General features: G+C 38.9%; 5 protein-coding genes and 1 pseudogene across 5 annotated transcripts; 2 read left to right on the forward strand and 4 right to left on the reverse strand.

Annotated features, from left to right (window-relative positions):
* The first annotated feature begins 1,667 nt into the window (after positions 1-1,667).
* LOC117569231 (serine protease 1-like) lies at positions 1,668-2,559 on the forward strand (annotated as a pseudogene).
* Positions 2,560-5,286: 2,727 nt separating this feature from the next.
* On the forward strand, positions 5,287-6,160 carry LOC117569230 (serine protease 1-like). Its single transcript, XM_034250305.2, has one exon. The coding sequence runs from the start codon at positions 5,299-5,301 to the stop codon at positions 6,097-6,099; it is 801 nt and encodes a 266-aa protein (XP_034106196.1). The 5' UTR covers positions 5,287-5,298; the 3' UTR covers positions 6,100-6,160.
* A 1,462-nt stretch (positions 6,161-7,622) lies between these two features.
* Positions 7,623-8,581, reverse strand: LOC117571628 (serine protease 1-like). The gene is made up of 2 exons (XM_034253852.2): positions 8,265-8,581; positions 7,623-8,204 (listed from the first exon to the last, which is right to left on the reverse strand). Exons 1-2 carry the CDS (start codon positions 8,573-8,575, stop codon positions 7,640-7,642), a joined length of 876 nt encoding a protein of 291 aa, XP_034109743.1. The 5' UTR covers positions 8,576-8,581; the 3' UTR covers positions 7,623-7,639.
* Positions 8,582-10,392: 1,811 nt separating this feature from the next.
* On the reverse strand, positions 10,393-11,380 carry LOC117571629 (serine protease 1-like). The gene is made up of 2 exons (XM_034253853.2): positions 11,087-11,380; positions 10,393-11,021 (listed from the first exon to the last, which is right to left on the reverse strand). The coding sequence occupies exons 1-2, from the start codon at positions 11,344-11,346 to the stop codon at positions 10,457-10,459; spliced, it is 825 nt and encodes a 274-aa protein (XP_034109744.1). The 5' UTR covers positions 11,347-11,380; the 3' UTR covers positions 10,393-10,456.
* A 9,769-nt stretch (positions 11,381-21,149) lies between these two features.
* LOC117571630 (serine protease 1) lies at positions 21,150-22,128 on the reverse strand. Its single transcript, XM_034253854.2, has 2 exons — positions 21,840-22,128; positions 21,150-21,764 (listed from the first exon to the last, which is right to left on the reverse strand). Exons 1-2 carry the CDS (start codon positions 22,094-22,096, stop codon positions 21,200-21,202), a joined length of 822 nt encoding a protein of 273 aa, XP_034109745.1. The 5' UTR covers positions 22,097-22,128; the 3' UTR covers positions 21,150-21,199.
* Positions 22,129-22,277: 149 nt separating this feature from the next.
* On the reverse strand, positions 22,278-25,168 carry LOC117571627 (brachyurin). The gene has a single exon (XM_034253850.2). The coding sequence runs from the start codon at positions 24,386-24,388 to the stop codon at positions 23,384-23,386; it is 1,005 nt and encodes a 334-aa protein (XP_034109741.1). The 5' UTR covers positions 24,389-25,168; the 3' UTR covers positions 22,278-23,383.
* Positions 25,169-26,617: the final 1,449 nt, after the last annotated feature.

Raw genomic sequence — 26,617 nt, forward strand, 5'->3', positions numbered from 1 at the left:
TCTAACACTGTGTGCAGCCAATTTCTGTGTGTGAGAACACCCGAAGGCTCTTGGTGGCTCACGAGGGCAAGAAATTGATCGGTGTTACTAACTGGGTCTCCTCTGCCGGCTGCCAGTCTGGACATCCATCTGGCTTCCAGCGTATCACCTACCACCTCGACTAGATTCGCGATCTTACTGGTGTTGCCTACTACTAATTGATCCTGTATTTACAAATAAAAATGATTTTGATTAAATGCTGTTCGTATCTATAATTTTCTATAATTAAACAAGCTACGAGATTCAGGAACTCCAAGACAAGAAGACCAAGAACTGACTAATTGATCCTGTACTACTAATTGATCCTGTATTTACAAATAAAAATAATTTTGATTAAATGCTGTTCGTATCTATAATTTTCTATAATTAAACAAGCTACGAGATTCAGGAACTCCAAGACAAGAAGACCAAGAACTGACAAAAAAAAAAGGCTCACTTTTTTTTGTGTTTTTATTGTATTTAATATTTTGTATATATCGCTTTGCATATTTGTTTCAATAAACTATATGTATATTTTTTAAATAGAATATTGAATATTTTCACCATAATAATTTAGAAAAATAAATTAAAAAGAGAAAAGTTAACCTTGCATTGCAAGATTTCTTGCTTTGCATTAGATGTTCTCTCAATGGAAGTTATTTCGGAAATAACACTGAACTGTGACAAATCATAAATATAAGTGCAAAAAGTTATAATCAATCTTATTTACTGAATCTATTCTTATTTCTGATGTAGCTTCAGTTGAGAGAGGCATTTAGATATCATCTGGACTGAGACAATTAATGAATTTATCTAAAAAAATAAGTTACATTTTTATTTTAGTGATATTCTTATTTCTGAAGTTTCTCCAGTTAAGAAAGGCATTTAGATATTATCTGACTGAGGATAATTAAGGAATTGATCTAAAAAATAAGCTGCATTTTTATTTTAGTGTTATTGTATTTAAAGTGCACGGATAGGGTAAAGAATCGATTCACTTCTCTTTAAATAAAATGTCCGGCTTGTAATTGTAGCATTTCAAAAAGTTGATATACCCTTGGGTTGTTTTCGGAGGGTACTGAATAATTTACCTTGGAGGGCTAGGTCACGTTGAATAGATAAGAAAGAAAGTGGTTTACACTTAACAATTCATTTTGAGGTTAAATGCAAAACTTAATAATTATTTATGTTGAATGTTTTTATTTTTTTTTGTTGGTATGCAATCCCATTATTGGAGAGTGCAATTTATAATGCAGATTTAAAATGCAGGCAACTAATTCTAATTTATCTTTAATTAAAGTTGTGTATAAGATATATGTTTAGATGCTGCTTAAAGAAAACAAAAATGTCACATTTTGAAACACTTATGTTATTATTCAACATGTTTTATCATTCAAAGTGAATTCATGGCAACTTAACTGATTTTACTTGTACTTAATATATAATTTCAATATGTAAATTTATTATTTTCTAGTTCGTAATAAAGTTAAAAAGTAAAATCAGCAAGTATGTTTACCATTGCGTTTAATCTTTTTTCTTCAGAATGAAATATTACTTTGAGCTTGTAAAGATAACATAAATAAATCATTCACTTAAAGATAATTTGATTAAGGTGCCTACTTGTTGAAAGGGTATAAAAGCTCTTGCTTTTTGCTAAGTTTGTACAAGTTGCAACTGTAACATGAAGGTGTTTATAACAATTTTGGCTTTGGCTGTCGCCGCTGCTTCGGCAGCTCCCTCCACGGGCATGGTCCATCCCAAGGATCTGACCACAACCAAGAAGGGAATCGAAGGTCGTATCACCCAACGGCTATCCAGCCTACGAGGGCAAGGCTCCCTACACTGTTGGTCTGGGCTTCAGCGGCAACGGTGGTGGCTGGTGGTGCGGTGGTTCCATCATTGGCAACACCTGGGTGCTCACCGCTGAGCACTGCTCGGGTAGCGCTGAGTCTGTCACCGTCTACTTCGGTGCCACATGGCGCACCAACGCCCAGTACACTCACTGGGTTAGCCGCAACGACATGATCAACCACAACTCCGCCGATATTGCTTTTGATCCGCATTCCCCATGTCGACTTCTGGAGCATGGTCAACAAGGTTGAGCTGCCCAGCTACAACGATCGCTACAACGACTACAACGGAGCGTGGGCTGTTGCCTGCGGCTGGGGTGGCACCTATGATGGCTCTCCTCTGCCCGACTGGCTCCAGTGCGCCGACTTGCAGATCATCAGCAACAGTGAGTGCGCCAACTACTACGGAACCGGACTCATCCAGGACAAGATTATCTGCATCCGCGTTGTCGACGGCAAGGGCACATGCCAGGGTGACTCTGGTGGCCCATTGGTCACACACACGACGGCAACAAACTGGTTGGTGTTACCAACTTTGTGCCTGCTGCTGGTTGTCAATCTGGTGGTCCAGCTGGATTCGCCCGTGTCACTTACCACTTGGACTGGATCCGTGACAACACCGGCATTTCCTACTAAAAATTTCCAATGGAAATACAATTTATAAATTCAAATTGAATAAATAACAAAACAACAGCAATTTTATACCTATTTCATTCTTTAAAGATTAATATAGAATATTCCAATTAGACGCGGAAATGAAGAGATACAATATTAACAAGTAAGAAAGCTACAGTCGAGTGTGCTCGACTGTGAGATATCCGCTACCCATTTTTAATAAAGGCAAAATATTGCGGTATCATTTTCAAAATATACCGAATATACTTCAAAAATACTAAAAATATACCAATTGGTATATTTGGTATATCGATACAGCACACCATTCAAAATATACCATAGACGGCACAATGTACCAGATTGTCGGCCAAAGCAACTCAGACCCCTAGTAAGTAGGCGTTTTTGCCCATACAAAAGGAAATCTAAATCATCAGAAATCATAACTTCTATAGTAATTATAGTATATACCAAAATTCGCAACTCTAGCTTTAAATTTACGCTTGTTATTCGATTTTTTTGATTTGCGGGGGCGAAAGTGGGCGTGGCAAAAATTTGAAACAAACTTGATCTGCGTGCAAACATAACAAATGTTGTCGAAAAAAAATTATAGCTCTATCTCTTATAGTCTCTGATATCTAGGTGTTCATACGGACAGACGGACAGACACACAGACGGACAGACGGACAGACGGACATGGCTATATCGTCTCGGCTGTTGACGCTGATCAAGAATATATATACTTTATAGGAGATGCCTCCTTCTACCTGTTACATACATTATTACATAGTTATAATACCCTTCAACCCTATGGGTAGCGGGTATAAAAATCTTTAGCAAAGTAAATTAGCATACTTTGCAATAGCTGCTACTATAATTTCTCCACTGTAAAAAGATGTGGTCTATATAATGCAATGAGTGTTGCTTAATTATCAAGAGATACGGTTTTATGGCAATAGATGTAGTATATTTTGATTACTTGTTGCACCTAAAAAATTATTTTTGAATAATTTTCATGATTGTTCATACTTTACACTTATTTTACTTATTAGATGTTTTGTAACTAAAGAAATTCAATCAGAACCTGTAACAAAAAAAAAAAGAAAACAAAAAACAAGCAAAATTATCAATCATTAAAAAGAATTTTAAAAAATAATAAATACTAAAGATTTTTAATATTATAAAAGTAGGAAAGCTGCAGTCGGGAGTGCTCGACTGTGATATACCTGCTACCCATTTTCCATAAAAAATGACAGTATTAATATTAAAATATAACAAATAAATATGGTAAAAAATCCTACTAATATACTGGTATATTTATACACTCATACCCGCTACCCATAGGGTAGAAGGGTATTATAACTTTTTTCCGACATGAAATGGATACAAATGGATACAGGCATAAGGAGGCATCTCTAACCATATAAAATAAATATATTCTTGATCAGCGTCAACCGCCGAGGCGATCTAGCCATGTCCGTTTGTCCGTCTGTCTGTTTGTCTGTCAGTCCGTCTGTCCGTCTATCCGTCACCTAGATTCAGAGAATATAAGAGATAGAGCTATAATTTTCGACAACATTTGTTATGTTTGCACGCAGATCAAGTTTGTTTAAAATTTTTGTCACGCCCACTTCCGCCCCCGCTAATTGACAAAACTTGAATAACAAACGTAATTTTGAAGCAAGGTCTCGAATTTTAATACATACAATAATACCTACACTATTTATAATTCCCAAAAATTTGGTTGCGCTCAGACCGAAATTGTCGAAGTTAATAAAGAAATCCCTTTTTATGATAAAATTTTAAAAAAATTTTAAATGCAGTACTACATCAATATACCAAACATACCATTCGATATATTTTTAGTATTTTTGTGGTATACTTTCGGTATAATTTACGAATAATGCCGCTCTGTTTTTCTATTATTCAAAATGGGTTCGGGTATATCCCAGTCGAGCACACTCGCTTTTCTTGCTTGTATTATTATTATAGTATTATATCTGGTATATTTTGCCTTCTATGGTATATATTGAATGTAGTATTGTATTCCAAATATAGACCTTGGTATATTTTAAGTACTTTTGTGGTACATTAATTTGGTATATTTTAAAATCAATACGGCACTGTTGTTTTAATTCAAAATGGGTAGCGGGTATCTCACAGTCGAGCGCACTCCAATGACGCTTCATTCTTACTTGCATTTTATTTAAAATCACAACTTTAATCATTATTTACAGTTTTTCCTATAACTGATAATGTTAGGCACTTGCCCTCATCGAAAGTAAATTGTAGATAACAGCTCAGTCTGTCGTCGTAGCTGTAAATAATTAAAGTTAAATCCAATGTCCGGTGAGCACGGATGTTAGCTGAATAGGATTCTGAAATAATTCTAAATACCATTTGAAATTGATGAGTATTTTGTGCCTTTATAATAAAAATAAGATAAATTCATTCTTCATTACTGTATTCAATTTACATAAGCCATCCTTCATTACTATATGTTACACTACTATATTTAAATTCATGAATAGTTAGTATTTTACGATTTAGTGAGTGAGATTTTTATGTTGTTTCATAGTATATGGGTATTTGTTTATAAATGATTTTTACTTTAAAAAGCTTTATAACAAGCGTCCACGTCTTTGGCCCACGGAAGAGAACGTTCTTCAGAATGAAAAATTTACAATCGAACTTAGAGCTTGTAAAGATAACATAAATAAATCATTCACTTAAAGATAATTTGATAAAGGTGCCTACTTGTTGAAAGGGTATAAAAGCTCTTGCTTTTTGCTAAGTTTGTACAAGTTGCAACTGTAACATGAAGGTGTTTATAACAATTTTGGCTTTGGCTGTCGCCGCTGCTTCGGCAGCTCCCTCCACGGGCATGGTCCATCCCAAGGATCTGACCACAACCAAGAAGGGAATCGAAGGTCGTATCACCAACGGCTATCCAGCCTACGAGGGCAAGGCTCCCTACACTGTTGGTCTGGGCTTCAGCGGCAACGGTGGTGGCTGGTGGTGCGGTGGTTCCATCATTGGCAACACCTGGGTGCTCACCGCTGAGCACTGCTCGGGTAGTGCTGAGTCTGTCACCGTCTACTTCGGTGCCACATGGCGCACCAACGCCCAGTACACTCACTGGGTTAGCCGCAACGACATGATCAACCACAACTCCGCCGATATTGCTTTGATCCGCATTCCCCATGTCGACTTCTGGAGCATGGTCAACAAGGTTGAGCTGCCCAGCTACAACGATCGCTACAACGACTACAACGGAGCGTGGGCTGTTGCCTGCGGCTGGGGTGGCACCTATGATGGCTCTCCTCTGCCCGACTGGCTCCAGTGCGCCGACTTGCAGATCATCAGCAACAGTGAGTGCGCCAACTACTACGGAACCGGACTCATCCAGGACAAGATTATCTGCATCCGCGTTGTCGACGGCAAGGGCACATGCCAGGGTGACTCTGGTGGCCCATTGGTCACACACGACGGCAACAAACTGGTTGGTGTTACCAACTTTGTGCCTGCTGCTGGTTGTCAATCTGGTGGTCCAGCTGGATTCGCCCGTGTCACTTACCACTTGGACTGGATCCGTGACAACACCGGCATTTCCTACTAAAAATTTCCAATGGAAATACAATTTATAAATTCAAATTGAATAAATAACAATAATAACAGCATTTATTTACATGTTCATTTTTTGAAAGATTAATATATCAGGAAAGAAACAAATTGAATTAAAAATCTTTGATAAAGTAAGCATACTTCATACGCAATAGCTATTTCTGAAAGTGATCTTGATAAGCACTAGTAAAGTATCTCTATACCTAATTATTGTGACGAAAAATACTAAAAATATACAGATATACAGATATATTTATATATTTTTATTATTATGTTAGCATATTATATCTAGTATATTTTGCGCAAATTATACCTTTTGAGTGTAGTACAGTATTAATATACCAACTAAATCCTTTGGTATATTTTTAGTATTGTTGCGGTACATTAATTTGGTATATGTTAAAATTAATACCGCACTGTGTTGTTTATATTCAAAATGGGTAGCAAGTATATCACACTCGAGCACACTCGACTGAAGCTTTCTTACTTGTATTTTATTTAAATCACAACTGTTCTCATTATTTACAGTTTTCCTATAACTGATAATGTTAGGCACTTGTATATATTTAAACTAAATTCTAGACAGCAGTTCAGTCTGCCATCGTAGCTAATAATAAAAGTTAAGTCCAATGTTCGGTCAGCATGAGTGTTCGCGGCATATGAAATTGATGAGTATTTTGTGACTTCGTAATAAAAATAAGATTAATTCATACTTCGATACTACTTCGAGTGAGATTTTCATGTTTTTTAACTATATATACTTTTGGGAATTCGTTTATAAATGATTTTGACTTTTAAAAACTTTATAACTAGCGCACTATGGTCCAGCCGACTACTTTTCTAGGCATTAATAGATTTTTTTAAAGTTAATATATCGAGGTTTTAATCGCATTCTACAAGAAACAGACTGACCATCTGACTGACTGCATAGTGTAGCGTCCGCGAAGTGCAGTTTTCCACATATAATTTTTCAAGGCATGAAAAAGTTCACAAGAAATGAGCGTCGCACAAAAAGTATTTCCTTCCGCTTAATATGGGTTTCACTGAATTGCAAAAATTGAAGAACTTAATTTCTTTTCCCATTTCTACCAGCAATTATCTACATACATGACCATTGTGTATTTTAGTTCGTTTAAACTTTTCTTTCAATCGCAGCATATGTTTTGGGGTCTTAATACAATTCGGCGTGATGTAAAATTTGTTAGCATACTTTTCAGCGTCGAAGTGTTGACTTCGTTATCTAAACGAGTTACTCAAAAAGCTTTACTATCTATAAAAGTTGAACTTCAAAAATTTAAAGATTATGAGGACTTATTGTTTGGTGAAGCATTTAATTTATGTCAAAGACGATAGCATTCATTTTTTTTTGTTAAATTAATTAAAATTAAATTAAATCAATTAAATAATTAGTTTAAATTGAATTTAATTTAAATCACTTTAATATATTAAAAATCTAAAAACTATACCATAAAATAAAAGAATATATATTTTTTAGAATGCAGTTTATTTAGAGTTACATTTTCGTGGAAAGTGCTTTAGTAGGAAATGCCGGAGTTGGTCTTGATCCAGTCCAAGTAGCTGGTCACACGGGTGAAGCCGGATGGCAGACCCGACTGGCAGCCAGAGCTGGACACGAAAGAGGTAACACCAATCAGCAGACCGTTGCTGGACAGAACCAATGGGCCGCCAGAGTCACCAGAGCAGGTAGATTGCTTGTTGGGGGTGGCAATGCAGATAACCTTGCTGGAGGCAACAGTGCTGCCGTAGGTGGCTTGGCAGGTGGCAACAGAAACGACATCGAAGGTCTGGTACTGCAGAGTGCTGGTCACACCGGAAGCTGAGTCAGAGGTCTTGCCCCAACCGGAGGCGATGGCCTTCTGGCCGGCGTAGGTGGAGTACGTGTTGGCAATAGAGGGCAATACAACCTTGTTGATGTAGGTGGTGAAGGAGACAGCGGATGTCTGGATCAGGGAAATATCGTTGGCCAAGGTGTTGGAGTTGTAGCTGGTGTGCTGCTTGAAGCTGCTGCTGCTGACAGTCAGGCTAAGCTTGGGGCTGGTGCGAGCAGTAGATCCATAGGCAATGTTCACAGAGGAAGCACTGGAAACGAAAGAAGTCTGATTATTTGACGTGAGACACAACAAGGCGAGGATATCTTACCCAGAGGTACAATGGGCAGCAGTGAGCACCCAGGAGTTGCCAATGATGGAACCACCGCAGAACCAGCTACCGCCGGAGCTGCTGAAGCTAAGAGCCACCTGGTAGGGGAACTGACCCTCGGAGGCAGTTAATCCGTTGGTGATGCGACCCTCAATCTGGGCGACAGCGGGCAAGTCACGAGGATGCACTGGGGCACCCTGTGGCATAACGCCAGCGGAGACAGAGGCAATAGCCAGAGCAAGAACTACGAGCACTTTCATGTTGATCGTTTGCCGTAAAACGAATGATACTCCACTGTCCATTCTGGCCATTTATATAGTGTCCAAGGGGCGCGTTATCAGTTCTAAAATGCTAGAGATAAACGTGTCATTCATTATTACCCTTTGCTCCTCCTTTCCCTTTGTGCCATGTTACCAATTAAATAGTTAAACATTTAACTAAGCTGAACGCGTGCTGGGTGAAGTGAAAGAATGCTATTGCTCTGATTGTTGTGCTTAAGATCGTATTAGATTACACGTTAAGAGTCGCCATATATCAGCATTGGCCGATAACCAATAATTTTGTGAATGCGGGAAATTTTCTACATTAGGGTCAGAAGAGTGATTTATTAAAGCATTGATTTGCTGATGTTTAAATTTTGTTAATTATGTGATTTGTAAATTTTTGTAATTCCACAAATTCGTAATCGTCTGTACGTTCGCTATCAGTTTATCAAATTAATCAATGAAATTTTATTGTTATAGCTTTAAATAAGTTATCACAAGTCATGATATTTTTAAAATAATGCGTTAATATCAGTACTTGAAAGAAAAAATGACCACAAACTTGATAACAAGGCGCAAATCAAATACATAAACAAGCACATAATTTATATAATTGATAATGAGAATGGCGTCATGATAATTATTTTGTGTCTCTCATATTATCGATTTGAGTTTTTTTTTTTTAATTATTTACTATTTATTGCTCCAGAAATAGCATTTTAAATAACAAATATGTCGATTTCTTAATTAAAAACATTGCATGGCAAATTTCATTTCACAGCAAGTTCATATGGCTCTCTTTTCCACTTGGAAAGTTTTTGCACATTGCAGACATTCTCAATAAAAATAATAGCATACTTTTTGGCTTCGTATCGGGCAGTATTTCAATCGAATTGCTTTATGTGAAACATACTTTTATGAGTGTTATTTTCAAAAGTCAATATTAGAACACAACATTGATGAAAATGTGTACGTCAATAAATACAGGAAAAAGTATACATTACGATTTTAAAGGTTTATTATTTACATAGCCTGACGTTCTTTTTGCTTATTATATACCAACACTAATAGTGAAGTAATAGATAGATGAAGATCGCCAATTCGTGTTCCCGAATTTATCTTAGTCACGCGAGGAATTTAAAAACAAGTAAGAAAGCTACTCGAGTGTGCTCGAGTTTGAGATACATGCTACAAATTTCGAATAAAGCCAAAACAGTGTGGATTACTCTTAAAATATACCAAATTATTATAAGACAAAAATACTGAAGTACCAAATATATAATATATTTGGTATATTGATATAGTACTTCATTCAAAATATATCATATAGTACTAAATATACCAGTATTTAATTAATAACTTCTATAATATTATATATTATAATAAATATTAATTACACTTGTTTTTGAATTTAGGTCGATTTGAGTGGATGAAAGTGGGTGTGGCAATATTTGAAACAAACTTGATCTGCATGCAAACACAAAAATGCTGTCGCAAATCTCTATCTCTGCTAGGCTCCGATATCTACATAGGTGTTCACACAGACGGACGGACAGACAGACCTGGCTATATCGCCTCGGCTGTTGATGCTAACAAAGAATATATGTATATACTGACCAGATGCATTTCCTTAATAAGATAATAATTAAATTTTGTATTATATTTAAAATATGTATTATATACTTAAAGCTTTGTCAAAAATACGAATCAAAGGTATAAAATAATATTTTTGGTTTTATTAATATGTATTATCTTTTAACTTATTTTTCATTAAGGATTTTCTTTCGTATCGGTTCAATATGCAAAAGGTTTTAGCATAATTTAGTTTTGTTTATTTAATGATAATAAAATCAAAGCAAAGACAATTTATGTTTTCAAATCGTGCAATTTATTTGTGGAGTTTATTGAAGAATATCGTTGGAAGTGCATTTACTTGGAAACGCCAGAGTTTTCCAAGATCCAGTCCAAGTAGCTGGTCACACGGGTGAAACCAGCTGGGGCACCAGACTCGCAACCAGCGCTGGACACGAAGGAGGTGACACCGATGAGCACCTTGCTGGAAGCCAGAACCAATGGGCCACCAGAGTCACCGTTGCAGGTGGAGGTCTTGTTGGGGGTGGCAATGCAGATGACCTTGGAGGTGGCGATCAATGAGCCGTAGGTGCTCTGGCAGGTGGCGACGGAAACAACATCGAAGGTCTCGTACTGCAGAGTGTTGGCAACACTGGTGGCAGCGTCGGAGGTCTTACCCCAGCCGGAGGCGATGGCCTTGTCACCGGCATAGGTGGAGTAGCTGCTGGCAATAGCGGGCAAATCAACCTTGTTGATGTCCGAGGTGAAGGCAACGGATGGGGTCTTGATCAGGGAGATATCGTTTCTCAACACAACGGAGTTGTAGCTGGCGTGCTGAATGAAGTTGGAGCTGGCAACGGTCTGGGTGAGCTTGGCGCTGGTGCGGACGGTGGCACCGTAGTAGATGGTCACAGAGGAGGCACTGCACAAAATATTGAAGCATTAAGAGGATGATGATTGCAAATTGAGTAATGTTTTTCTGCTTACCCGCTGGTGCAGTGAGCAGCAGTCAGAACCCAGGCGTTGTCAATGATGGAACCACCGCACCACCAGCTGCCGCTGGTGCTGCCGAAGCTAAGTCCGACCTGGTAGGGGAACTGACCGGCGGAGGCAGTCAATCCGTTGGTGATGCGACCCTGGATGGAGGGGACAGCGGGCAAGTCACGGGGATGCACGGGGGCACCCTGTGGCAAGACACCAGCGGAGACGGAGGCAATAGCCAGAGCGAGAACTACGAGCACTTTCATGTTGATCGTTTGCCGTATAACGAATAATTTTCCACTGACCATTCTGACAATTTATATACTTCGAAAATGGCCTTATCAGTAGTTAAAAGTTCGAGTTTATCAATGGAAGCTTTTGGTTTTCCAAGTACTAACGATCCCTTTTCGTCTACTCTCCTTCCGGCGCTTGAGTATCACAGTCTGCGTAATGGCCAGAATGAAATCCATATCAGGCACTGTTGCAAAGATAAGCCAGCAGCAATTAAGTGCTCTCAAGAACTGAGAGTGCCGCTGAACTCGGAACGTGGACACTTGAGTGATACGAACTGATTGCTATTTATGATCGCAATTGACTGCAGAATGTTCGTTAGACGACTAATGACCAGTTTCATGGAGGTGGCTTTCCCACGAAATATTATGGTGAATTTACCCTCTCCAGAATTGGGTATTACCATTTTTGGCAGCTGGTAAAAGTTGCAACTCATCGATAAACTATCTTCATTTTGCACTGCGAAAGTTTCATATTATTTTCATCAAAGCTTTCGTTGCTCTAAGTTCAGCCAAACTTTGTCTTTTTAGTTTTAATATTGTAGAATATTATCAACAACTTCTTTGAATGTATGCGGACTTTGCACTAGTTTATGCGCATTTAAAATCGGTAACTAATATAATCTAGTTGTTTATCTATTACATTACTTAGCGCTTTAGGCAAATTCCTTGATATTATTGTCCATTTTAATTTTAGAAATTCGTGAAATTCTTATCGAAATTGATAAACGAATGAACATATTAGTATTAAATGCGAATGGATTCGTTATCTCCATTGAACTTTAGCTATGGCGAGATTTGATATTTTTAGCTGAAATTGAACAATTCATTGGTGGATTGGGAAAAACATCTTAAGAAATCACATAAAACCTAAGAAAGGAGTCAATAAATTAAGAAGTACTACATAGATTGAATGAACTCATATTATTCGATTAGGTGAAATGCGCCGTAATGATAATTGATTGTGGTCTTTATTATCGCTGGAGTGCGTTGATGAAATTTATGTGTACTCGCCACGGAGTCAAGTGTTTGGACTTTCCCGTAGCGATTAGCCATATCATGCTTTTAAGAAATACTCGTACATTCTCGTATTCCTAGTATGCGGAGTATGTGTTGTCCCAAATGTTGCAAGGTCATTACATAAAACTAGACACTGGGGCGCTGGTCAGTTGAATCTGGAAAATTGAAATCAAATCACTTTACGTGCTGGGCATGCAAACATATCAAACGGGACGACACATCTCAAGGCCCGAAGCTGGAAGCTCGATGGCTGGCAGCATTAGCACATAAAAACAATTCATTGCCTGTGATGCTGACACATGTAAGTAAGTTGTAGAGCAGAATCCATTCTCGGTCATAAATGCTGGGCACATTGCGTTCGAGCAGGTTGTGTGCGTGAGCTGCCTAAATTCAAATCGTTGGCGACCAAAAGGACATTGTCTCACATTTGCTGATGATCATCTAGAGATTGGCTTTAAGACACTTGCAGCTTAGTTGGCTTGTTAAACCCATTTTGATGAAGACTATTTACGCATTTTGCGCGTATTTTATGGCTACGACTTACAATTTCCTTTTGCCGTTTCCTCTGTCTGATTACAATGAATTACTGTGCTTTTTGTTCTTCAACATTCTCCGACTTGCTTTTGACTCAAAAGAAACTAATTTTCTTGAATTATTTGCCTTTATTATTGCAGCTTTAAGTGATGTCAGTCCAGGACTTTAAATTGCCAGCCAGCATTTTCTATATTACGTATACGTAATGCGCTTACAGCTCATTCAGTCACACGCACATACACGCTTATTAGACGCATATCCTGCAGCAATGGAAGACCTAACAACAATGTCCAGTTCATGCTCAAGTATCCTTGCCTTCTGTGTCTGCCGCTCAAGTTGATATATAAGTGTGCGCTACAAGTATGTATTGTGTGTGTGTGCGTATGTGTGTGTATGTGTGTGGGGCATTCGAAGTGTCCCCCAGCAGCGAGCTCGAGCTCCTTTGACGACGACAAACAAGATTGCAGCAATAAAATTTCGACAAGTGAACAACAAATGATAAACGAAGCAGCACACGATAAAAAGAGCAGAGCAGCAAACAGAAAGCAAGACGAGCGAGAGAGAGGCAGAGAGAGGGAGAGAGCGGGCAGGAGAAAGTAAGGAAAAGCAAGGCAGTGGCGCACTCGAAATGCTGCTGTAAGGACCAAGGAGCAGCTCAGCTCAGCCTGCCACTCGAAAGGCAACCTAATGTGAGCCGCATCGATTACACTCGCTCTTTCTCTCTAGACACAACATTCCACTCATGCTGTGGATGTTTTTTGGCTGCTTTTTCATTACATTTATTTGCTGTCGTTGCCCATTGTTGTTGTCAAATAGAAAACTTTGCACAGTTGCGTTAAATTGTCATCGTGAAATGACCGTCGACTATCGTCCGTCGTCCGTCGTCTATCGTCTGCTGTTTGTCGTTTGGCCTTCTTTCGTTCGCCTGTCTGTGGTCAGCGGGCAGTTTGAGCTGCTTTGAGCTTGTTGACCAAAATTAATGACAACTGTCTGGCACAGCTGACCTGGCCGAGCATTCCTTGATGACTTATCACATTGCCACTTGAATAGCTAGTTCCATTTCCGGCTATAATTCAAAATTGTTAGACGCCTTCTTGCTTGTCAACGCCAGTCGTCTCATTAATCATTACAACGGGTCGTATGAGTAATGCATTTATCAATGTTCCTTCGGCTGCTGCTGCCCGTGATGTTTGCTTGCGACAATGATGATGAGTACTCTCTCTCAGGTTGTGCCAGACCCAACCAAAAAACATATTGCCGACGCCTTGCCTCAAGATGTTCACTGGCGTAAAATGCATTTTTAAAACTTTTTCAACAGCAATTTGTTGCCGCACATGATTTACGCACACACTTAACGACCCGCACACTGCAGTAACTACAGCTACTGTGCACACACATACACACAGTGAACATAAGTATGTGTGAGTTAAGCCTTGTGACATGCAGTTGCCTGCAACAACTGGTCAAAAACTTTGTGTCGCAATTTTCAACTCGGTTTTTAATGCATTCAGTATTGAAAAAGTTTTATTGGCACAGCTGCTTGTCGAACTTACAGCGCCTACCTGAGCGCAATTTTCATTAGCTCAACTTGTCAATATAATCCACTAGCAGCTAGCATATGTCCCATATATGTAGTGAAAGTTATAAAGGTCATAAGAAGTGCACAATAAAATCAAAACTTTTATGCAATATTATCAAGATTTAAAAAAATGTGGCAAAACGTTTTATTAAAATGCTTTTAAAGTTGACGATGTGAATATTGCGCATATTAACTCGAATTTATGATTGACGATCTTTCAATTTTCACTTGCCAGCCTTAGTCAGCATTTGAGGCACATTACACATACGCCCTGCTGTCAGTTGTTTGGTTTTTGGCAGCAAAGCGGCTCTGTATAACTGCCAATATATTTATATACATATATATATTTTTTTTTGACACAAATCCCAGGCACAGACGACAAACACAAGTGGCTGGCATTAAATTTTATGCGACGGGATCAAACTATGTAATATTTCGCATAGATATCAATGCCTTGGCACTGCGACTGTCAGCCCAAATATTTGAGTTTCCCTTTTTGTTGAATTTCTTTTTTTGTGTTTGCTATCAATAAGCAAATAGCGCTGACTTTTTGCATATGAAAAAGTTTTTTTGAATATAAATAAAAATATATAAAATACCAAGCATACAAACAAATCCCTTTCAATAGGTTGACTGCCATTCGGCTGCCGATTTTTATTGTGCTCGAGGTTTTCTGTTTCTGGTTTTCTTTGCTTGTTTTGTATTCCATTTTTTTTTTATTTTTTTGTCTAGTCGACAATTGGATATTGGGAAGCGCCTTGGCATGTCTAGGCGAAATTGAGGGATTTACTCGCATCGATTGCCAGGCATAGCGAGACAAATACGTGTCCCAGTCTCAGCTTATTGGCGCATGCAAAATGATTGCCACTGGGCGCGTATCGATAGCTTGCTTACTTCCTTGTTTCTGGTTGAATGCAGAAGATGCTGAAAGAGCTACTGAAATTGCAGTCTGCTACTGTCTGGGTCTTTTGTGCAATGCAAATAGGTAATATTAAATATTATCAAAGAGAAGCTTAATGCACTTCTCGAGCATTTCATTATACGTATCTGAAATGTAAAGCCTTTGTTACAACTTTATTAAAAACAACAGCAAAAACCTAGAACGAGTATGAACAGCAGTGGCTCACTCGTAAAATGAAATATAACTACTCATCAAATTTTAGCATGCAAAAATAGTATGTGAGCATTTTCTTCCTTTTTTGTGTTGTGTGTTGGTTGGTAGGAAAATACTTTATGGCTTATGAACATTTTGTTTGCCAATACTTTGCTTGTTTTTTGCTGCTCTGCTTGTGTGATGCTTTTGTTGTAATTTCGGTTTATTGTTTTCTATATATTTTTCTGCTTGAACGCACTAAAAGCTACTCGAATGCCAGTCAGCCAAACAGTTGGGTATCCCACCTGCTGCTTACTCTCCGTTTGCCCCCTTGCCTTCGTCAACACTCTACACTCTTCTTCGCTTCTACTCTCGGCTCTACCCTATTCTATTTCTCTTCCTCGACGTGGCATTTGTTTGCTTTATGTCTTTATTTTGTGCTCTGCCAAGAGGAGGGAGAATTTGAGAGGCAACATGTATTATTTTTTCTCTTGAGCGATGGCTGCCATTCGACTGTGTAATGGTATTGCCTCCGAGTGTCTTTGCATATGTATTCGAGTGTGTGCGTGTGTGTGTGGGAGTGTGTGTGCTTTCTACTTGATACGCTCTCTTGTCAGTGGCAACTTTTTAATACTTATAACGAAAAGGTTTCAATTATTTTGTGCAAGTTGTGCCAAGTTATCAATATAGCGAGTCGCACTCGTATGCCAAGCTAAAATATATGACTCTGCTTTATTATTATATAGTCCTGAGTCTGAGCACTTAAGCCATTAACTTTTGCTGTCAATCAATTGTCGCATGCCAGGAAAAACAAAGCAAAACAAAACAAAACAAAAACACGAAACACAGAAACAAAAGAATCAGAGCATGACAAGACTTTTTTAAGAAGAAAAAGAAAAATTAAACCAAAATCGTAAGGAAGAAAAAAATACTCAAAGCAACTGAATTAGTTGGCAATTTTAGTACTTTTATGACACTATAAAATTCGCTATTGTTACGAATTATTTCGCTTTGAAAAGTTGCCACATCTGCTAGGCAATTGTCATTAGTTTGTGTACTCAGAGTTTTAGCTTCGACGCCTTTTAATTTGAGTGTTCGACCTTTAATTCTGGTGGCTGGCCTGGAATGAGCTTTAAGCCTCGAGCAATATGAGTATACCCCATCAAAGGCAAAAGGTATTGCCACTCAATCGGCAGCAAAGCAAAACAAAAAAATAGAAAGAAGAAAATACCGAAACCATCAACAAAAGTCTTTGTCTTTTGTGTGAACTGTTGGGGAAAAAGCGGCGAACTTTGCCGTCAAGTCATTGTTGTAGAAGTTGAAGTGGGCATGGACATGGACATGGATTCGGGTGAGCTCGGGTGCAAAGAGTCGAGAGTCGGGATGCCAGGATCTGTCTGTCTGTCAGCCAACCAGGCAGCTTCCATCGTCATCGTCGACATCGTCGCCGCAGACAAGTCAAGCCAAAGTGTTGTTTGGATTTCATTATACAATTATCTTGTTACCAGAAATAATGGTGTCGAGCCGGGCAACATGCCAAAAACATTCAATGAGCCTGAGTGTGTGTTGGTGTCAGTTAGTTTCCAACTCACTTACAAACACATGTGTATGTGTGTGTGTGTGTGTCTGCCTTTGTGCGAGTGTTTCAGCCGGAAGCTGTGCGCGTTGGCAAAAGCAGGAAGTCATTAGCCCAAAAAAAAAGAAGAGAGAGAAAAAAAAGTGCTGTGCAATGGGGTAAAGTCGGAATAATGCGATAAATAAATGAAAATGTTTGAGTTAAATGAATTAAGTGTACGATACTCTAAGCACATGTGTGTGACGCGGGTGTGCGTGTGTGTGTGTTTGTGTTTGTATGTTTGTATGTTTCGCCAGGCTGAGGACTTTGTTAGAAACACTTTCTGTGTTGGCTGTCAGCGCAAGTGACAGCCCGTTAAATATACATAGAACTTGAGAGTAAGTGCTCTCTCTTTCTCTTTGCTGCTTATACTTAATTGTGTGGTAGCTAATTACACAGACATCACTCAAAGTGTCACAGGCAAAAAGTCATGGCAATGACTTTTGTAAGTTGACTAAAACTGCAAACTACAAACTTGATCAACTTACTGGCAATAGTTTTGCCTCGTCATAGTCAAACGTAATGCTTGATTTCTAAGCGTCGAGTTGCTTTATATATGTATATAGATAAGACAGACAAACAGTCTGCCTAAAGGTGCCACTCATGCCGCATCAATATCATTATCATAATCATTATTATTGGGTGATGTGTTAAAACACTCTGTGACTTAATGTCTGCGCAGTGGCATTGCGAAAAGGGGATGCAAACTTTTTGCATTTCCTTTGATACAAATAATCCCTTTGCCTGCCAGCCTCTGCAGCCAATTAGCCAATACCCACTTGTAACTTTTATGCGTAGTAGTGTGTGTGAGTGTGTATAATTTGCTGTCCTTGCAACTTTCATCTCACTCTTACTTGTGTAGCATGATAGCTGGGACTTTTTTTTTTGTGTGTGTCTGTTTCAACTTAATTAATTATGTAGCCGACTAGTTGCCCATCCAAAAATCGTTAATTAACTTGATTGCTTTGAATCGACTGCGATTTGTTAGTCAGCATTGCATTGACTCTTCAGTCAGAAAGTTTTCACCCACACACACGCAGTCAAACATGTGTGTGTGTGTGGCAGAGACTGGTGCTCGTATAATTGATGAGCTGCCTCTTTGTTAATTGATTTTGCTGTGCGGCAACAACTTTATATACACCGACCGACAAGTACTACATATACATATCGAAACCAAATTGGTTTTATTAGCTGGCAAGCAATTGGCTAAATAATTGATTGGTTACAGCATTTCAAACAAATTTTTGGGTCAACTTTGCTGACCCCAATCCTTATGCCTTTCCCACAGGTGACGAGCTTAATGTAGGCATAAATATAAATGCAAAATAGAACGAAACAATTGTGAATTTCGTTATATACGATGTGAGACTTGCCAACTGACCCAATAGCCACAAAATGTCACCAGAAATGTCGAAATGGCACGTGTTCAATGAACCAAGTTTTGTGGGCCAAGAAGAAACCGAAATGAAGCGAAGCGAAGACCAAAAGAAGCGCAAGCAATTCAATCAGAACTGCAAACAGGAAACTGTCAAAATTGCAATTGCAACTGAATTTGTGACTAGCCAAAGAGGAATTTAAATAAAAAACTTTTGCAATAAACGCTCCAAGCCCACGCGTCGTATGAGTAACCCATTTAGACAGTGAGACAACTAAGAAGAGAGATAAAGAAAGAGAGACAGAGAGCGAGAGAGAAAGCGACATGCATGTCAAGTTGCCTGCTTTGACATTTTAACTAACTTTTCACACACACAAACAGAAACACACACACACAAAGAACTGTGCTGTGCACACACATAGTTGTATTGTAACTTTTTGGATATGTGCGATATTTTGTCATATCTAAGCCACAAAATACGAGTGCAACTTTTTGCTGCTGTCATAAATTTGCGCAATGCAAACATTTATCAGCTTGGCCGGTCCCGCACTCAGTTAGCAGCGCTCTGCATTTTGATATTTAAAGTTATTACACTTGAAGAAAAAGCGCAAGTAATTCGTCACTATATTTCTTATTTCATAAAAAATACTTAACCAATTGAAAGCTTTGACTTTGACTGATTGCTCATCATTGGCTTTGATTAAAAGTTAATTATTTACTTTTGTGCTCTTAGATAAGTTTGTAGTGTTTTCTAAATTTGCTCAGCAATATTATTTTTAGCACGCGTTTGTCGATTAACTATTTTGATTGAGAATTTTGTTGACTTTCAGCTGGTGGCCTGTAAAATTATATTTTATCTTTTGCTTACACAATTCGGCCTATTTCTATAATTAATAACTCATTATTCATATTTTTATAAATGATTAGACTACTTATTGATTGATGGTTTACTTGTGAATATGATTAATAGCTCGAGCATTAGCAAATTTAAGTACTCAATGGATAACCAAACTGTCTTTACTTCTCATTTAAGTGTGACTGCCTGCTGGACTACCTAAAAGATTCTTCAAAGTTGGCTTAAAAAATGGATATTTACTGTGTTTTTTTGTGAGTTTTTTCTGAGTGCACTTTCGCATCCACTTTCAAGCTCAGCTGCTGCTGCCTTTTGCCGCTTTTACTGACTGACTTTGCGAGTTTTTGTCGTTGGCCGTCGTTGAGTAAATGCTTTCTATTCAAACCGCAGCCAGAGCAGCAGCAACAGCAACAACAGCAGCAGCAGCATATGTGTGTGTCTGGAGTGCCTTCCATTTCATTCCATGCCATATAACGAGTAGCCAAGCCAAATATGGTGAGTGTGCGGCCAAGCACTTCATTGTTGGACAACATTTTCTTTGCATATTCATGTGCGCGCCTTTTGTGCACTTGCATGAGATTGTAAAATTTGAATATTTATTTCGCTTTTATTCTTATGATTTTTATGAATTTTACACTGCTGCAAAGTCATCTTAAATTCTAGGGAAATTTCGGCTATGCAAAACTTTGCTGTAAATTAAAAAAAGCAAAAAAAATAAAAATAATATAAACTGAAAACACTCATAAAATTGAGGGGGAGAACAAAAAAACTTTAGCCATTATTTAAATGCGTTGTAATAATTTAAATGTTGACATATTGTCAGCCAACCACGCCCACTTTCACTTGCTAACAACTTTTTCTGTGTTCTCTGTTGATTTCTTTTCTTTTTTTTTTTTTTTTTTTTTGTTGTTGATGTTTTCTTTTATTGCGTCGCCGCGTAAATTTAATGAATTTTAATGAAAACTTATGTGCGTTGCGCATGTGTTGCCGCTGCTTGAGACAGCTGCCGCCAATCTTTCCTTTTTCCTCTGTCCTCTCCCCATTCTACACTTCCCTCATTTACATGCTAAAACACTTGCAATTGTCGAATAATGTCAATTTAAACTTTTGATGTGCGCGACGCCATTTTCTTGCCTATTGAAACACATTTGTTTGGCTTGGTGTGTAGGTACACTGAAAAGAATTCCAGCTTAACACAGCTTAAATATGATGTTATTAAAATAATGCTACTTTAAGACTCAATTGTCAAAACTAAGAACAGCAATCTAGAAAATTCGAAGCACTAAAAACAAAATCTAAAACACAAAATAAGCCAATATCCTTAAATCAATCGAACTTACTGTCAGTATTTTTGCTTACATTTGGTAGAACTGTCGTGAACTATTATTTTGCTTTATATTCAAACCCAGCTAGAGTTGGGGAAAGCTATTTCGTAAGTAGAGTGTTAAACTAATAAGTACTACTAAATAACTGAATGCTAATCAAATTATAATAGCAGTAGTATCTCACTATGCGCTGGAGTTTTCCTACTTGATCAATCTTATGATAAGACTTGTGGTGTTAGCAGTCATTAATAAGAACTTGGTATTTTATCAAATCAGTTCTACTAGTTTTCAGCTTTTTAGATTAATATGCTTTAGTACTAAGAACGAAATCTTGATTTTAGAATTCTTGAGATCAGTATTGAGAAAAGTAAAACACCAGATCGAATTTCGTTAGAAGCTTTTTTATTTTATATGTGCGTTAGAAGTTCCTGGTCTTTAGTAGGAGATGCCAGTGTTGGACTTGATCCAGTCCAAGTAGCTGGTAGTACGGGTGAAGGCAGCTGGGTAGCCCTTCTGGCAACCAGCAGCAGCACCGAAAGAGGTAAGACCAACCTGGACGTTGTTGCTCTTAAGGACCAATGGGCCACCGGAGTCACCGTTGCAGGTGGACTTACCGTTGGTGGTGGACACACAGATGTTGGAGGAGGTGACAATGGAGGTGCCGTAGGTGGCAGCGCAGACGGTGTTGGTGATGACGGTCAAGTCGACATACTGCAGGTTGGTGGCAACGCTGCTAGAAGAGTCGCTGGTGCGGCCCCAGCCGGAGGCGACGACAGTCTCACCGGCATAGGTGGAGTAGGAGGAGGCAACGGAGGGGAGGGTAACTGGCTGGATCTTGGTGGTGTAGGCAACGGCGGGGATCTTGATCAGGGAGATATCGTTCTTCAGGGTGCTGCTGTTCCAGCCAGAGTGGATGACGATTTGGCTAGAGGCAACGGTGGATGAAACCTCGGGGGAGGTACGAACGGTAGCGCCCAAGTAGACGGTCACAGACGAAATACTACAATTGGGAAAAGAAAGTAAGTAAGTACACAGAAACACTTTTGGGTTTAGATGTTTAGTTTTCGATGCTTACCCATCGGTACAGTGAGCAGCGGTCAACACCCACTGGGTACCAATCAGAGAACCACCGCACCAGGCAGAGGAGAGAGCGCTCACACGCAGGGAAAGACCGACCTGGTAGGGGAACTGACCGACGGAAGCGGTAGATCCACCGGTGATGCGACCCTCAATGCTGTCCTGGACAGGCATCACACGGTCGCGGTGCACCAGCTCAGACTCGGGGAAAGCCGAAGCGGCCACGGCCAGGGTAAGGATGATCAGGAACTTCATGTTGATTAGTTTAGTAGTCAACTGTGTGCTTTACCAACGGAACGCCGGCTCTTTTATACCAAAAACGGACTGCATTGCAGACGTAATACAGGTGTGATAAGATAGAGCTGTCGACTCTTGGCACACGTCACTAGCCTGGTCACGGCGTCCAAGACAATGTCAACGTTCCAGCCCACAGTCTTATCACATATCAATGAAACAGTTTTGAACACTTCTCGAAGGTGATATCAAACGAGATACGAGTAAGTTTGGCACGCAGCTGCGGCGACAATCTTATTGAAATCCATCAGCTTTCAAATTGATTTATTTCTTATGAGTTTCTAAATTTAACGAATTATGTTTTTGTTTACAAACACTTGTGCGTTTATTTCTGCTTATGTTATTTACTTTCGATAATCCGATAGGATATTTGGGGGCTTGAGAGTCTTTGCGAATTAATGAAAATAAAGCTGAGCATAGTTTGTTTTGCTCTCCACATGATATTCGAAAGTAAGTTGCATTAAATGGTCTTAGTTTTCATATTTCTTCTATCTGTGTATCTTATCATTGGAGACATTGAGCTGTCAGTTCCGTTTCGGTTCCCAAGATCAACTTACAATCGCAACCTAGATCTATGTGCTAAGTAAATGCATTATTGGCCTTCAACTGTCATTGTTTGCGGCGTCTCTTCCTTGGACAGATTTCGCAATCATGAGACTGATAATTATTTATAATAATATTTTCGATTGATATTGCCATTGGTATTTGTTGTTGCATTTGATTTATTATTAAACTCGACGAGAACTCGCCGGCAAAACTGACCGCAAAAAGTTGTTTGGTCATTTGGTATTTGTGTATTTATCAACACTCGCCGCGTGATTGCGACGATTGTCGATGTGGATTTTGCTGTGGGCACAACAAAAACTGGCCACAAAACTGCGGTTAATCGCCTATTCAAAATGCTCAATTAAAGCCGATTAGTCGATTGCCCAGCTCAAATTTCCCTTCTCCGACAAATTTAATTGGCATTTTTTCTTTATTTTGTTTTTGGCATTTTTCTAGAGTCTTTTCCCAAACATATCGATTACAATTTCGATTTCATTGTTTTTATTGTTATTTATTAGCTACAATTTCCATTTGGGGACCATAAAAAGGGCAACCCCGAAAAATACAAGAGAAAGCAAAAGTTGAGAGTTTCGCATTCGGTTTTATTGCGAGTGTCGTTTTAATTGGTTTTATTGTCGTTCGCAGGACGTGTTTCTGGCTCCTGGTCGTTGGCTATATTGTTAAGCAATTAATGGCCAACAATTAGGCGTTAATTGCATTTAGTTGACTGTCGACTGTTGACTGTTGACTGTCGACGATGCCCGCTTCATCCATAATCCACTCCAAATAGGCAGTTATCCTCGTGTACACGGTGGGCGCATCCACTTCGCACCCGTTGGCGCTGCCAAACGAGGTTATCCCTATCAAATAGCTGACATTGTGCCACCGATACACCAGCGGACCCCCTGAATCCCCTTGACAGGCGCCACGTCCGCCCTCGCCATCGGTGCAAATGTGTCGCCGAGCATTGACCAAGCCGGGCAGGAAGAGGCAAATGCAACGCTGTTGCTCCAGCACTTTGACACTCGCATATTGCAGTCCATCGACTTGATCCGGTGTGCGTGCGGTGGCATTCAGCTCGTCTGTCGTGGCACCCCAGCCCGATGTGATGACTAATTGACCCTGCAACAGTGGCTGTTGCATGAACTGGCGAGCCAGCGCAATGGGTTGCACCCGCTCACTGGGCGTGACTTCATGTGGCAGACGTATCAGAGCCAGATCATGATAGCCCCCAAATCCCAGATAGTCTGGATACACATTAAAGTTACGGCGCGACATTTCGAATGTTGCCTCTGCTGCCGTGGCATTCGCATATGTTGTGGCACCCAAAAAGAGCTTGCCACCTGCCGCATTCGTCAGACAATGGCCTGCGGTCAGCACAAATTGCAGAGTTATAAGTGCGCCGCCACATTGTCGCAAGCTGCCGTTGTTTAGCTGGAGCAGTAATGCAACTTGATAGGGAAATTGTCCCGGCTCGGCGGCTTCTCCTCGAGCGATGCGTGTGCTGATGCCAGCTGAACGCTCGTGAGTCACACACTGACGTTGCCACTGCTCATAACCCAGCTGCCAGCGCTGTGCATCGAGTTCCTCCTGCTGCTCTGACTCCTCTTCAACCGTCTCCTCTTGAGTGCTCCACGCGTGCGCCTGCTGAATGCATGCAGCAACGGAAAGCAAAGCGAACGGAACTAGACACGTTAAGCTGGCCATCTCGTAGATCCAATCGACAGTGCTGAGTGGGCTCTTCACTCGAGTAGTTTGTTGTTTTTATAGCCCGGCACGTGTCTCTCGCTTCACTCCCCCCTTCCACACTGTTAATTGAATTTCGCCAAGCAGCTGTGTTGTTTGGCATTCAATTTCCACAGTTTCATGTAATTGCCGCACGTTTTGGCGATTATGTTGCTTAGGCCTTCGTCTACCGAAGTTAGGGAGACTTCTCCCAACTCCCAGCTGTAATTTCTATTTGAGCATCTTGTCTTGACTGCAGTTTCCTTAATTACAATACACAAACTGAAGTCGGTTCATTCAATTTCAAAGCCTTCTTATCAATGCTGTGTTTTCCACTCGTTTAATATTTGTTTTATTTCACTTACAGACTATGCTTTTAGCATTCTATTTAATTAATAGTTTTTGCGATTTGCGGTGTACTTATCAATGGATTTGAAGAGCTTTTACAATGCCTTCGTTCCTGGTATCATTGAGTAAATTGTGAGTAATTTGATAACAGCGCAAGTGATATCAGAAAACACTTGCAAAAACAATCAACAACATGTTTTATTTATTTTTTGTTTTTTGCGCGCCAATCGTTAACGAGACAAATTGTCGGCATACAGAGATTTTTATGCGATTGAGGCATGTACAGTCATGTCTGCCTAAAATAAAGCTGATTAAAAAAAAATAGTTGATGGAATTGTAAGTAGATAATAACTAAGACAGTCGATGGAATTTTGCTACTCACAAAAAGGGTAACTTTTATTAGCAAGTTTAATTAGAGTTGAAGAACAAGTTAAACTTTTAACTATTAAATAACAATGATAATTCTAATTTAAATATATAACTTAATGCAGAGTTTTCAATTTTCAAATTCATATTAAGAATAGTTAAACTTTAAATATAAAATATAAATAATAATTATGTTTTATAAATTTACGATTTATATACATTCGTTAAAATATATATACAAGAAGACAAGTGTATGTAATTTTGTTGGATGCGCTAATCAATTAAATCTTGCAGAGCTAAGAACTAAATGCAGATAATTTAATTTTCTAATATAGAATATGTTAAACTACAAAAATGTATGGATTATTAAAATTTAAGTATTTTCATATGTCATAAATATTTTCCCAGATTTTGCCCATATTTAAAATATGATTAGCTTTGTTATTTATGTTGTCTGATGCCTTAAGCTTATTTAAGCTTGCCAAGCTATGAACTAAATACAAAATTTCAAATATTGATGGAGAATATATTATTTTATTGTTTTTAGTATAATGTAGTCTCCATCTATACATCAAATATTCTATTTAGTTTTAGAAAAACTACTAACTGAAATGTATAAATTTCACTTATTATTTAGCTTAGAGTATTGTGAATTAATCTTTTGATAGATGTGTTAAATGTGGAAATGGAAACTTTAGGATTATTACCAGTCATTCAAAAAATCTTTTATATATGGTATATTCACAAAATTTAGGAAATATTTCTTGAAAAGCAATTTTGCATAGCTAGAAATTTCTCACATATTCCGCAACTTGTTTTCCTACTCTATTCTCGAGTCAACATTATTGGATTTCATCTGTTTGGCAGTAGCTCTTGATGCTGTTATTGCCTATGCTGTTGCTATTGCTGTTATTGTTGTTGTTGCTGCTGTTGTTGTAGCTACTATTGTAGTCAACATTGCGTTGCTACTTGAAGCTTAGCTTTATTTCGACCCCGCCTCTGTTTTTATGTTTATGCGGAAATCTGCAGAAATTGTGTCAATATCAATAAAATTAGATTAGTATCGACGGCAGCCCCCCAAACAAGCAAAGTGCGTCGCAGGCAGCAGCATCCTCATTCCCATTTCGACACTCCCGAAGGCTGTGTGAATGTTCGAAGCACATCCACATCCGTTATATTATGTGTGAGTGTGTGTGTGTGTGAAGCAGGGTTCGCACATCCGGTTTTTGGGCTGCCTACGATGGGAAATTGTCTGTGTGTGACAAATGCTTAAATGCCCTGAAATTGTTGCAACCCAAAAAATGTGTGAGCGAAGGCAAAGTTTCACTCAGTTAAAACATGCGCCACACTTAATCTCAGTTAATTTTCTTAATGGAAAAGTTTTCACGGATTTTCCTTCCATTCACATTTTTTTGCTTTTCTTCTTTGGTTTCTTTCTTTTCGCTTTTCTTTCGGTTGTTGTCGTGTTGCCACATCAATTTTTCGTCCATTCTGTTT

The sequence above is a fragment of the Drosophila albomicans genome, chromosome 3, assembly GCF_009650485.2.
Source record: "Drosophila albomicans strain 15112-1751.03 chromosome 3, ASM965048v2, whole genome shotgun sequence".
In the NCBI taxonomy this organism is placed as follows: Eukaryota; Metazoa; Arthropoda; class Insecta; order Diptera; family Drosophilidae; genus Drosophila; species Drosophila albomicans.

Excerpts from the sequence above, each read along its gene's own strand:
- LOC117569230 (XM_034250305.2), top strand. The coding sequence starts at position 5,299 with ATGAAGGTGTTTATAACAATTTTGGCTTTGGCTGTCGCCGCTGCTTCG.
- LOC117571629 (XM_034253853.2), bottom strand. The coding sequence starts at position 11,346 with ATGAAAGTGCTCGTAGTTCTCGCTCTGGCTATTGCCTCCGTCTCCGCT. Across the intron at positions 11,022-11,086 it reads GCTGCTCACTGCACCAGCGG|TGCCTCCTCTGTGACCATCT; the intron begins GTAAGCAGAAAA and ends TATTTTGTGCAG.
- LOC117571630 (XM_034253854.2), bottom strand. The coding sequence starts at position 22,096 with ATGAAGTTCCTGATCATCCTTACCCTGGCCGTGGCCGCTTCGGCTTTC. Across the intron at positions 21,765-21,839 it reads GCTGCTCACTGTACCGATGG|TATTTCGTCTGTGACCGTCT; the intron begins GTAAGCATCGAA and ends TCCCAATTGTAG.
- LOC117571628 (XM_034253852.2), bottom strand. The coding sequence starts at position 8,575 with ATGGCCAGAATGGACAGTGGAGTATCATTCGTTTTACGGCAAACGATC. Across the intron at positions 8,205-8,264 it reads GCTGCCCATTGTACCTCTGG|TGCTTCCTCTGTGAACATTG; the intron begins GTAAGATATCCT and ends TTTCGTTTCCAG.
- LOC117571627 (XM_034253850.2), bottom strand. The coding sequence starts at position 24,388 with ATGGCCAGCTTAACGTGTCTAGTTCCGTTCGCTTTGCTTTCCGTTGCT.